General features: G+C 38.9%; 2 protein-coding genes across 2 annotated transcripts; one reads left to right on the top strand and one right to left on the bottom strand.

Moving 5' to 3' along the window:
- Positions 1–616: 616 nt before the first annotated feature.
- LOC112149043 (extracellular calcium-sensing receptor-like) lies at positions 617–4,125 on the bottom strand. Its single transcript, XM_036214956.1, has 8 exons — positions 4,067–4,125; positions 3,545–3,839; positions 3,145–3,467; positions 2,909–3,012; positions 2,266–2,471; positions 1,969–2,190; positions 1,758–1,881; positions 617–1,679 (listed from the first exon to the last, which is right to left on the bottom strand). Exons 1-8 carry the CDS (start codon positions 4,123–4,125, stop codon positions 781–783), a joined length of 2,232 nt encoding a protein of 743 aa, XP_036070849.1. The 3' UTR covers positions 617–780.
- LOC112149041 (extracellular calcium-sensing receptor) lies at positions 3,541–10,971 on the top strand. Its single transcript, XM_036214941.1, has 9 exons — positions 3,541–6,492; positions 6,572–6,866; positions 6,957–7,043; positions 7,202–7,471; positions 7,588–7,788; positions 7,880–8,155; positions 8,344–8,565; positions 8,651–8,777; positions 8,919–10,971. The coding sequence occupies exons 1-9, from the start codon at positions 6,260–6,262 to the stop codon at positions 9,827–9,829; spliced, it is 2,622 nt and encodes an 873-aa protein (XP_036070834.1). The 5' UTR covers positions 3,541–6,259; the 3' UTR covers positions 9,830–10,971.
- Positions 10,972–11,873: the final 902 nt, after the last annotated feature.

Here is an 11,873-nt window from a genome sequence, read left to right as displayed (position 1 = left end):
TCTTTCATATGAAGACGGGGGCCGCAAATCATCATCCTGCGGGCCGCAAATGGCCCGCGGGCCGCGAGTTTGAGACCCCTGCTCTAGGCATTTTGGTCTTCTTCAGTCTTTGGAAGTGTCATGTGTGAGAACAAACCGAAAGAGATATTCAGTTTAGCTTGTGTGACAACTTGTGTAGGCAAGTTGTTGGCAAACTTTTTCAGAAATCTTTGATATCTTCAACATTTTTGGTAGGCAAACTTTTTTGATATAATAATTACTTTACAACTTTCTGACTGTAAGTACGGTAATTTAACATCCTGATTTTAATTTGTAGCTAACAGGTCTTTGGAGCCCACAATCATTTTGACTTGCTGAAAAACGTTTTATTGAAATTTAAAACTTCAAACACCATCATATTACAGTCAGACCAGCAGTACTGATTTAATATATTTATTACAGTAAAAGCTGGTTTATGACACGAATACAAAAATGACTTTGCTCTAACACATTAATATTAGTTAAGACTATCAAAGTTTAAACTGAATAAAACAAAACATCATAAATATGTATTTTTTATTTTAAGATTAGAAGAGCAGCCTTGTTTTTTTTAGTGACATATCCATACTGTTACATAAAACATGTGACATTGTTTGGGAGAATATAATTGAAAATGTTGCATATTAGTAAAAAAAAAAATTTAATTAATAAACAGAAATACATCAATTATGAACAAAACTATATGGAAAAGTGCAACTTAATACACAAACTTACACAAATGATAATAAGGTTTAAAAATAATTAATTTTTATTCATTAAATGTTTTTTTGTGTTCTTCTCAGGTTGACACAGAATGATGAAACACTTTGGAGCAAATAAACACATTATCAACCCAAAACTGGAAGCCAGAATAGCAAATATCTCCACAGCTACTGTGAATTTTCCAGGAGAGCTGACATAAGCTGGTATGAAGGTGAGCCAGACTGCACAGAAAATCAACATGCTAAATGTTATAAACTTGGCTTCATTAAAGTTGTCTGGCAGTTTCCGAGCCAGCACAGCTAACACAAAGCAGAACACAGCCAGAAGTCCGATGTACCCCAACACAGCCCAGAACCCAATGGAAGAACCCAAAGCACACTCCAGGATGATCCGCTCTTTGTATGTGGAGAAATTTTTCATTGGAAATGGAGGCCTCACCACGAGCCAAACGGTGCAGATTAATACTTGAACAAAGGTAAAGAGCACTACAGTCAGTCTTTGTTGTGGAGGACCAAACCATTTCATGACATTGCTACCTGGCAGTGTTGCTTTAAAGGCCATCAAGACCACTATGGTTTTTCCAAGCACACAGGAGATACAAAGAACAAAGGTGATGCCAAAAGCTGAGTGACGCAGCATACAAGACCACTCAGTGGGAGCCCCTATGAAAGTTAAGGAACATAAAAAACACAGAGTCAAGGAGAAGAGCAGCAGGAAGCTCAGCTCTGAGTTGTTGGCCCGCACTATTGGTGTTGTTCTGTGATGGAAAAAAACTGCTGCTGTTAAGATGGCCAGACATGCTCCACCAACAGAGAAGGCAGCAAGGATGATCGCCAGAGTCTCATTAATAGAAAGAAACTCTACTGGTTTCGGATGACATGAGTCTCTTTCTGCATTTGGCCAGAATTCCATGGGGCATGGGAAACAATCAGATGAATCTAGGAAAATATGGCAAAGTTCTGTTACCAAGTGTCATAAATGTTGCAAAAATCTGCCTTGAAAATTGAAGATCTTACCTGTAGTGTTGCTGATCTCTCCCTCAGGACATGGTATGCAATCATAGCAACAGATGGGTTTTCCTTTTTGCAGCACTCTGTGAGTTCCTGGAGGACAGCTGTCAGTACACACTGACACTGGCATCTTTCACAAAGACACATCATAACACCCTTTTTGTTAAAACTTTAAACTAAATTCATATTTTTCAACCAATTCTATCAGATTACTTACTAATTCTCTGCCATCCATCCAGGTTATATTTCTGTTGATGTGGAATTTTTCAGTCATAGGCAGGGATGCATCATAGTATCCTACTGTTACTAACTCAATATTTCCACTTATGTCTTTCTGCCAGTTGACCAGTTCATAAACAGCCACAGGATCTCCATTAGCATCAAAAGACACAGAATAGCCATTCTGGGTAAAATTTACTTTCTTCAGTGCAGCTAAAACCTGCAGATAAACACATGGACATTTTAAAAATAAAGAAAACAAATACATGTGCTTTTTTATTATTTCTTAATTGACCTGCTTGGATTCCAACATCAAATTTTTGTCACACCGAGTTATAAAAGTTCTCTTTTGACACACAACACTGTGAATAGCATGTGCTATTGCATAAACAGCCTTGTACACCATGTTGGTGACTCTTAGCTGAGAAGTTTCTGTGTATGAACTCTGAAGCTTTTTTAGATCTTCACTTCCATCACAAACACGTTCTCCTGCAGCAGCATCTGGAGAGACAGAGGGAAGGACACATGTAATCGACATTTTAAAATCTGACTCTGAAATAATTTTTTTTAAAATTTTTTATCATAAAAATACATAAATAAAAATAATATTGGATTTTACAATACAAAGATAGTTCTAAAGAATATTTTTTACATCAATCTCAAAGTTTACCATGCATGTATTAGAATTTACAGTTAAATGTACACATTTAATACTTGTTTCTATTTGATCAAAAAAAAAATCATACTTTTACTCAGTCTGCATTTGAATGCATCCTCCCAGAACTCCGTCAGGAGAGGAGATGCTCCAACTTCTAAGGGAGAAATATCTAGCAAATAATCTCTCAGTCCTGGGATGACAGATTTTGGAATCCCAAATCCAAGGGCCCCTTCACAGAAATCAAACTTCAGCATGTTTGGGTCTATAATCCAGGACTCACTGCCTATCCATTGAAGAGATGGTGCAGGTTTTCTGGCAAGTTCTTCCAACAAGACTTTCATATCTCCAGAGGCAGTAAATGCCACAATAACCTTAGCTGTTGCCCTAAGGAGTCAATAGATGCCCTTTATTAAACTGAGCTTTGTAGAGCTCCACTGTTTTTCTTTTATGCCACAACACATCATGCTTTTTTAAGTAAATCAATACTTTTAAATAAATATTATAATCATTTGTGGATTAATCGTGTGGAAAACAGAAAGTTTTATTGACCTGCGGATCACATCAGCTACTGTTTGAATTTTGCTAATTGGATTGGTCCGGTAAAAAGATTCAGAAAACTCCACACAGATCCCCTCCTTTTGAGCTGCTTGAAGAAAAGAGGCCATCCCGTTGTTGCCATAGTCTGAATCAGAGCAGATAGTGCCGATCCACGTCCAGCCAAAGTGTTTTACCAGCTTGGCCAGGGCTTCGGCCTGAAATGCATCACTGGGAATTGTTCTGAAGAAATTTGGAAACTGCTGCTTATCAGAAAGACAAGCACATGTGGCATAGTGACTGACCTAAAGAAAAACATGACAGTTGTCAATTATCTTATAAAATGCAAAATAAATACATAAAACAAAATAAAGTAAATTACTTGAGGAATGTTAAAGGGCCCTATGATCCGAGAAATGCTGATAGATGGTGTGGATCCAGACTCAGCAACAAGAGCCGCCATCATGCCAGACTGGGCGCACTTATTGTCTTTGTAGAAGACATTGTCTTCCCCGTTAGAAAGCTGAAAGGCCTTGTACATGGCCACAGGCACTGCACCACATGAGTCATGGATCTGATAACCAAGCTTGATGCCAGGCAGCAGCTCTGTGCTGTTGTTTATCTCCTCAATGGCAAAGATCATTGCACGAGAGAAGCGCAGTTCACGAGCATCAATGCTGCATATGCACACACACATACAGACAAAAAAGGTATTTCCAAAGAGTTCAATTAAAAAAAATTGACAAGTCCAAATCCTTCAGATTTTTGGAGATACCATTAAAAAATCTTAACAAAAGAAAAAATGTATATTTATCATGATATAAGAACTTTTACTGACACCACATATGCAATAATTCAGAGAACACAAAAAACACATTCAAACACATTTTCTTGACTTACTAACCTCCCTGTGCACTTTGGTGGCTCAGGCACTGCAGTGTAAGGATAAATCTCTGTGTGCATCTTATAGTGAATGGTGAACATACCACCTAAAACAAAGTCACCATCCTTTGAGAACACCGGTGAGCCTGCAGTGCCCAGCAGGTTACATTTCACTGATGAAGCATTAGTACTAGCGGTAATCCCAGATCCAGAAAAGTCAGTCCTTTGCTGAAAGCCAGTTAGAAGCCTACCCAATACACAAACTACATTTATCTCAAACAAAGCCACAGCCAATAAGAAGAGCATACAGAGTGCAGAGATCTCCATCACTCAGATGTCTGGATGATGATGGGTGCAAGTCTGCTCCAAAACGTTTATATACCTGTGTGGATTTTTTTTTCATAATCCATTGATAGGTCACACCCCTCACATAGCAGAATGCTGACTTCATCGTTTGGCAAAGCTGGTCACAGATTTTTTTCTGTGGCCAGCTCCAAAGCTTATTCAAATTCAAAAACATCTGAACATAGTGGATATATTACAGTTGTTCTTGGAGATAGTAGTCTTCAGGTAAACTCAGACAACAATGATGGAACTTGGAGATGTAGGATACTCCCACTTGAGCCTGGGAGCTCCGCTGCCCAGGGTTCGTCAAAGCAAGCAAGCACTGCCATCCAGGGGTCAGCAGACCTAGCAGGGTCGCGCACAGGCTGCCGGTGCTGGGGCAGTGGAGCCAGTGTAGGCAAAAACAGGTGGGAATTATGGACGAACCCACTCGGGACCCACATTTTCTGCCTACTTTTAAACCATGTGGGGCCCACTTGGCCTTGCTTGCAGGGCTTCAGCACACATACGTGTAAACCCCCTTACGGGTTCAAGTGACTAAATAAAAAAGAAATGTCATATTTTTGGTTTAAAGTGTTGCACTTTGCCATAGCTATAGTTAGAATAAATGATTCGGAAAATATCTCCTTTACTTTAGAGATTTAGATCAACAGCATCTTTTTTTTACTTTTTTTACTAATTATAAGTTTTTGATCACAAACTTACATTATCTCAAATGCACTTTTTGCTCGGGATGATATCTGCTGGATTACAAAAGCATTTAACCTTGTTTGCAATGTGATAGAACAAGGAAACCTTAGTTCTTCAATAAAGTACAGTAACATAAATAGTGAACTTCCACAGTGTACCTTTCCCACTAAATTCACATAATTGTCAGGAATGCTTAAGTAGTTTGGCACGCTATTTTGTAATTTCTATGCCATTTGTGCAGCCGTGGTGCAGCAGTAGGGCGGTCGACCTTTGATTGGAAGAGGAGGTTTGATTCCTACATTGCTTGCCCATGTGTCGAAATATCCTTGGATAAGATACTTAACCCCATTTTACCTCTGGTGAAAGGTTGCCACCAGTGTTCAGCAGTGGAGACACCATTCGTGTGTGAATGTGTGTGTGAATGGGACTGTAATATGTAATGGACCTTTGAGGAGGGTATAAAAGTGCTGTAAAAGTATACGCCATTTACTATTTGTTGAACATATAACTAATCAATGGGCTAAATAAAGACGATGACCAATGGGATAGTTGAGACACCAAGTAAGTGTGATATCCATACAAAAAAAAAAAAAAAACAGTAGAGATGGACATGCCAAAGTGCAAAACCTCTGAAAAAGATTTCAGATTAGAGTGAAGAAACATATAAAAGCAAAAAAATGTTCTTGTTTGAATTATTGCATCATTTCACAGCTCTGAAGAACACAAAGCACATCTAATACAGTCATTGAACTGAGTGTAAAAACTGTACTAGAAAAAGATCACAAATATCAATGTGTTCATCCTATCGTTTTGAGATCTGCATCTACATCATTAACTTGGCCCTCCATTTGCTCTCTGATTGGAAAAGACTAGAAAATATTAAATATCTTCATAACTATAGGGTATATAGTCATGGCCTTGGTCTGAAACTAAAAGGTTGTAACAAACCAATGTTTTATTATTGTGTCCTCCTCAGTTTACAATAACAGTTTACAGGAAAAATCATGATCTTGATATCTTAGTCAAAACAAAACGACCAAAAAAAAAAAAAAGGGAACATGTTAATGACTTGTTTTCGTCATGGACTGAAAATTATGCCCTCCTCCCATCATGATGGTACTGTGTATATAGAGCCTTTTTGTCAAGACAAAGGGCAGTGGTGTAGGGAGGAGACGCAGACATGGGGACATTTCTCTTCCTGTCTATCTGTACTTTCTTTGTCTGCCTTTCCTGCTGTTTCTCTTCAGGCTCATCAAGTATTGACTTGTCTTGTAAATTGGGTAGACAGTTTCATCTGAACGGTCTGCATATGTCTGGTGATGTGATTCTGGGTGGACTGTTTGAAGTTCACTTCACCTCAGTCTTCCCTGAGCTAACGTTTACCTCTGAGCCAACTAAGATCACCTGTCAGGGGTAAGTGCTCTTTCAATGTTTACATCTCACTCAGGCCATGTCTTTTTCTGGTGATTGATGGTAAAATCTTCTTTGACAGGTTTGACCCTTTGGGGTTCAGGCATGCCATGACCATGGCTTTTGCTATCCATGAGATCAACGAAAATCCCAACTTGCTACCCAATTTGACTTTGGGTTACAGTCTTTATGACAACTGTGCTACACTTGTGGTTGGATTCAGTGCTGCTATGTCACTTTTCAACGGTCAAGATGAGGAATTCTTACTTCAGGAAGACTGTTCAGGCAGACCACCAGTTCTCGGGATAGTGGGTGACCCATTCTCAACCTTTACTATAGCCGCATCTGATGTAATAAGTTTATTCAGACTACCAATGGTAAGTTTTATCTTCTTTTTGCAAGTAAAAGTACACAGCATTCATATCAGAATTGCTTAAACAGAAATGTTATGTTGCAATGTTTTCTAGGTAAGTTACTATGCAACATGTTTGTGCCTCAGTGACCGCAAGAGATTTCCATCTTTCTTTAGAACAATACCAAGCGATGCTTTCCAGGTAAAGTTTTGCTTCAGAAATTATTTTGTGAACCTTTACCACCATACAAGTAGAAAATGAATTTGAACTGCAGCACACTACACTTGTTTTTAGTACAAACACATGTTTACTATTTTATTCTGCCCAAATTGTTATCTGTCCGCTTTTTTTTCATTTAGGTTCATGCCATGTTACAGATTTTGAAGCGTTTTGGCTGGACATGGGTAGGGCTGTTGTTCAGTGATGATGATTATGGACACCACGTAGCCCAGTCCTTCCAGTCTGAGTTGCATCATTCTATTGGAGGTTGTTTGGCCTATTTAGAGATGCTGCCCTGGGGAGAAAATCCAGTTGAGCTGAAAAGGATTGTGGGATTGATGAAGAAATCAACAGCTCGTGTTGTCATTGTTTTTGCTCATCAAATACACATGATTCATCTTTTGGAAGAGGTAAATCTGAATGACTGAAGTAAGAAAGGGCTTTATTGTGAACATCATGTCTCTGGAAAGATGGTTCAGCAACATTTGAATATGTGTTTCATTTTGGAAATGATGCAAAAAAACAGGTGGTGAATCAGAATGTGACAGGTCTGCAGTGGATGGCCAGTGAAGCCTGGACATCAGCAAATGTATTTGAAACACATCGATTCATGCCATACCTAGGAGGTACGTTGGGTATCGCCATCCGTCGAGGAGAAATTCCTGGACTCAGAGACTTTCTCTTACAAATACGTCCACATGGCACAATTGACAGTGAAAACAGCATGGTAAGAATGTCAAATTAATGTACATGTCACTAAAGACGTGTTTTGATATATTGTAATGTATGCTCATAGTCTACTTTGGAAATTGTGTCAGGTTAAGCAGTTCTGGGAGCATACATTTCAGTGTCGATTTGCACCACCTCCAGTAGAATGGATGGAAGCTGGTGGGGCCCTGTGCACTGGAGAAGAAGATCTACAGACTGTAGAGACAGCGTTTCTGGATGTCTCAAATCTTAGACCTGAGTATAATATTTACAAAGCTGTGTATGCACTGGTGTATGCTCTTGATGAGATGCTGCGGTGTGAGCCAGGAAGAGGACCTTTTAGTGAACACAGCTGTGCCTCTTTGCAACAATTGGAGCCTTGGCAGGTTTGATCTCAAATTACGCCCCCACACACTCTTTAAATACTATTCTTTGTATTGTACTGATCATCTGCGTTATCCTTTCTAAGCACTCATAGGAAATGAGTTGGCAGAATTTTGCTTTTATTTTACTTAATCCAAATGTTTGTACTTTTAGTTTCATTATGTTTTTTTTTTTTTTTTTGTCTTTGTAGCTTATGTATTACTTGGAAAAGGTCAACTTCACAACTTCTTTTGGTGACCAAGTGTCTTTTGACAAAAATGGTGATGCTTTACCAATATATGATGTCATGAACTGGGTGTGGCTCCCTGATGGAAAAATAGAGGTTCAGAATGTTGGGTTTTTTAAAAAGACAACCTTGAATGGTGAAGAACTTGTAATCGATCAAGATAAGATCTTCTGGAACTTTAATAAGGTTACATTATTTGTTTATGACAGCCTTGTTTTCTGTAAAAGAAGACAAAATCTCTTCTGAAATGTGTTCATTTCTTTTTTGTCAGCAGCTGCCACAGTCAGTGTGCAGTGAAAGCTGTCCTCCAGGTACCCGTATAGTGAGAAGGAAGGGGCAACCTTTGTGCTGTTTTGATTGTGTCCCATGTTCTGAAGGAAAAATCAGCAATCAGACAGGTGAGTTCCCTTATCAATATGTTTGGACTGTAATAATCCTAATGGTGTGTGTAAGGTTGGGTCTCCTTGAAGGTAAACTTTAATAAATCATACTGATTTGTTTTCAAAGTTACAGTATTTCTTTTTTCTTTTCTTTTTTAGACTCTGTTGAGTGCCTCACTTGTCCAGAAGACTTCTGGTCCAGCAGACAAAATGACCACTGTGTTCCTAAGAAAATAGAGTTCCTCTCCTACCATGAGCCTCTTGGTATATGCTTGACAGCTGCCTCATTGCTGGGCACATTCATCTGCAGCATTGTTTTTGCCATCTTCACTTATCACCGCAGCACACCTGTAGTGCGTGCCAACAATTCTGAACTGAGCTTCCTCATTTTGGTGTCGCTGAAGTTATGTTTTCTGTGTTCCCTACTGTTCATTGGACAACCCCAACTGTGGACATGCCAGCTTAGACATGCAGTGTTTGGGATCAGCTTTGTGCTGTGTGTCTCATGTATCCTGGTTAAAACCATGGTAGTTCTGGCTGTGTTCAAGTCGTCAAAGCCAGGAGGCGGAGCCAACCTCAAATGGTTTGGTAGTGTTCAGCAGAGAGGAACGGTTTTGGGTCTCACTTGTGTTCAGGCAATAGTTTGCACTGTTTGGATCATCTCTGCCTCACCAACACCTTATGCAAACACTAGATATCACAACGACAAGATCATTTATGAGTGTGTTGTTGGGTCCACAACTGGTTTTGCAGTCCTACTGGGCTACATAAGCCTACTGGCTATCATAAGTTTTCTGCTTGCATTTCTGGCTAGGAATCTTCCAGACAACTTCAATGAAGCCAAATTCATCACTTTTAGTATGCTGATATTTTGTGCTGTGTGGGTGGCCTTTGTTCCTGCCTATGTTAACTCTCCAGGAAAATACGCTGATGCAGTGGAGGTGTTTGCTATTTTGGCCTCTAGTTTTGGCCTCCTGGTGGCGCTATTTGGACCTAAATGCTACATTATCCTATTGAAGCCAGAAAAGAATACAAGGAAAGCTATAATGGGCAGAGACATAAAAAGGTAAAATACATAATCAATTACATATCTAGAAAAATAATTTACTCACGTTTTGGTTCAAAAAAGTATCATGATGTATAATCCTGCTTTGGAAAGTAAAATGGTCTTGTAGGTTATGATTAATAAGATGATCAATCTTCTTTTTTAAACTATCATTGTTTTAATGATCATACATTGAAATTGTAAATTTATTTACCAACAATTATCTACTTTTTTCATATATTTAATGGATTTTTCAAAAAATGTTCTGGTCCAGGCATTCAACACAAAGACCAGTGGATGACCACAGATATGTATCCTTACTCCTGTTTAGGAGATTTTATTGTACTTTATGCTTGCTTTCTCCTCCTTCAGGCAGCTTTTGTCTTGTGTGTTAATATGTGAAAAAAATGAAGAATATATTAAAATACCCCAACATTATAAGCTGTACATAAAGACAGAAATACCATTATTACAATCTATAAAGAAATTTTCTGGAACTGTACCATTTAAAAAGAAGGTTGTTCCATGTTTCAAATCTTAAGTCTGGTTGTGTTAGAAAATTGTTGTCCATTACGCTACTCAACACACCAAAGAATTTGAAGAATTGCCATTTGAAGCAGGTCCCTGGCAATTTTATTTGTAACTGATCACTTGCATTGTTGCATAACTGAAATCTAAAAGAACTTTTTTTATTTGCAATAAGTATGTCATAAAACCTATTTTGATTATTGTCAAATCAGATGACTTCACACCCTTCAGTCTTGTGGAGTGTGTGCTGGGAGAAAGAAGTAACACTTTGAAATTAAACCATGAAAAAAGAAAAGTCTGTCTAGTTTTCTGTTTTTGTTTCTTGCATTGTATCACAAGAGAAACTTCCCCTTGGAGTCAGCACGGGTCAGAACTTGCTGGCTGCCTGCCAAACCTAACATGTCAGGTTGTTTTTTGTTTTGTTTTTTTTTGTCATCTTCCTCCAGTCACCGAAATAAAAGACTGCAATGTCATTTTAACCCTCTCAGTTTCTAAACTATTCTTTATGTCACATATTTTCTCCCTCTTCTCTGGATCAGGGACTTCAAAAAAGTATATATACTGTTTACAGGAAAACAAACATAATGAAGAACATAAGAAATCTCTGAAACTTATAAGTCATCTTTTATACAATTAATATTGATGTTACATCCTGCTGCTGCAGCCTTCTTTTCCATCCAGTTCCCTTCAGCTCACCTGGCAGGTGTGGCCAATGTGCCTTGATTGGCAGGTGGTGTCCATTTAAGCCAGAGGCGGCCACACCAAGCCAGGCAGGGAGCAGAGCAGCAGGCTGGGTGGTGGTCTGTGTGGTGTTAGTTTGGGTGGTGATGGAGTGTGTGTGGTGATTGGTTTTTTTGACATTTGTCTCCTTTTTTTCTCAGCAATCTTAGATTGCTGGGTTTTGTTATGTTAGTTTGGGGTTGGGCCTTGGTAGTTCTGATTTGCGGGCTTTCTTTAATTTGTGTTCATTAGGTAGTTTTCTTAGGCAGCCCTTAGCAGGGAGCTGCTGACTCCGACGGTTGTCATGGCTGGGTCAGCAGTCTCCCTGACTTCTTTTTCTTTTGGCCAAGGTTCCAACTCCATTTTGGTTTGTTCTTTTAACCTTAACCACCAAATTTCTCTGCTTTATTTCAGGACACAGGTTTCTGTTTATTTTAATACACCAACATAAAAGGAACACAGTTTATTAAAATGTACTTTGTTTGGGGTACATTTCTTTGTGCCTTGTGCTGACACTGTTTAACCATCAGAACTGTGCCAGTACTTCGTTTGGGGTATGTGTGTGTGTAGACCTTGTACTGACATGTTTAAGTTTTGGGGATTTATCCTTATTTGACCAGTGGACTTCTTTTTGTTGGGTAATACTTGTTTGGGGGTCTGTCTCTTTGCAGACTGTATTGCCTTCATTTTCTGCCCTGGTTTTGCTGTGCACATTTTCTTTTGGACACCAGCGTATGGTTTATTTTTGTAGTTTGCTGCCCCTGCCTCACTCACTCACCTTTTGTGTAAATCTCTTTTTTTTGTGTGTGTGTGTGTGTGTA

Source organism: Oryzias melastigma, linkage group LG13, assembly GCF_002922805.2.
Source record: "Oryzias melastigma strain HK-1 linkage group LG13, ASM292280v2, whole genome shotgun sequence".
Classification (NCBI taxonomy): Eukaryota; Metazoa; Chordata; class Actinopteri; order Beloniformes; family Adrianichthyidae; genus Oryzias; species Oryzias melastigma.
Note: the sequence above shows the minus strand (reverse complement) of the source record. Positions and strands in the feature narration are given on the sequence as shown.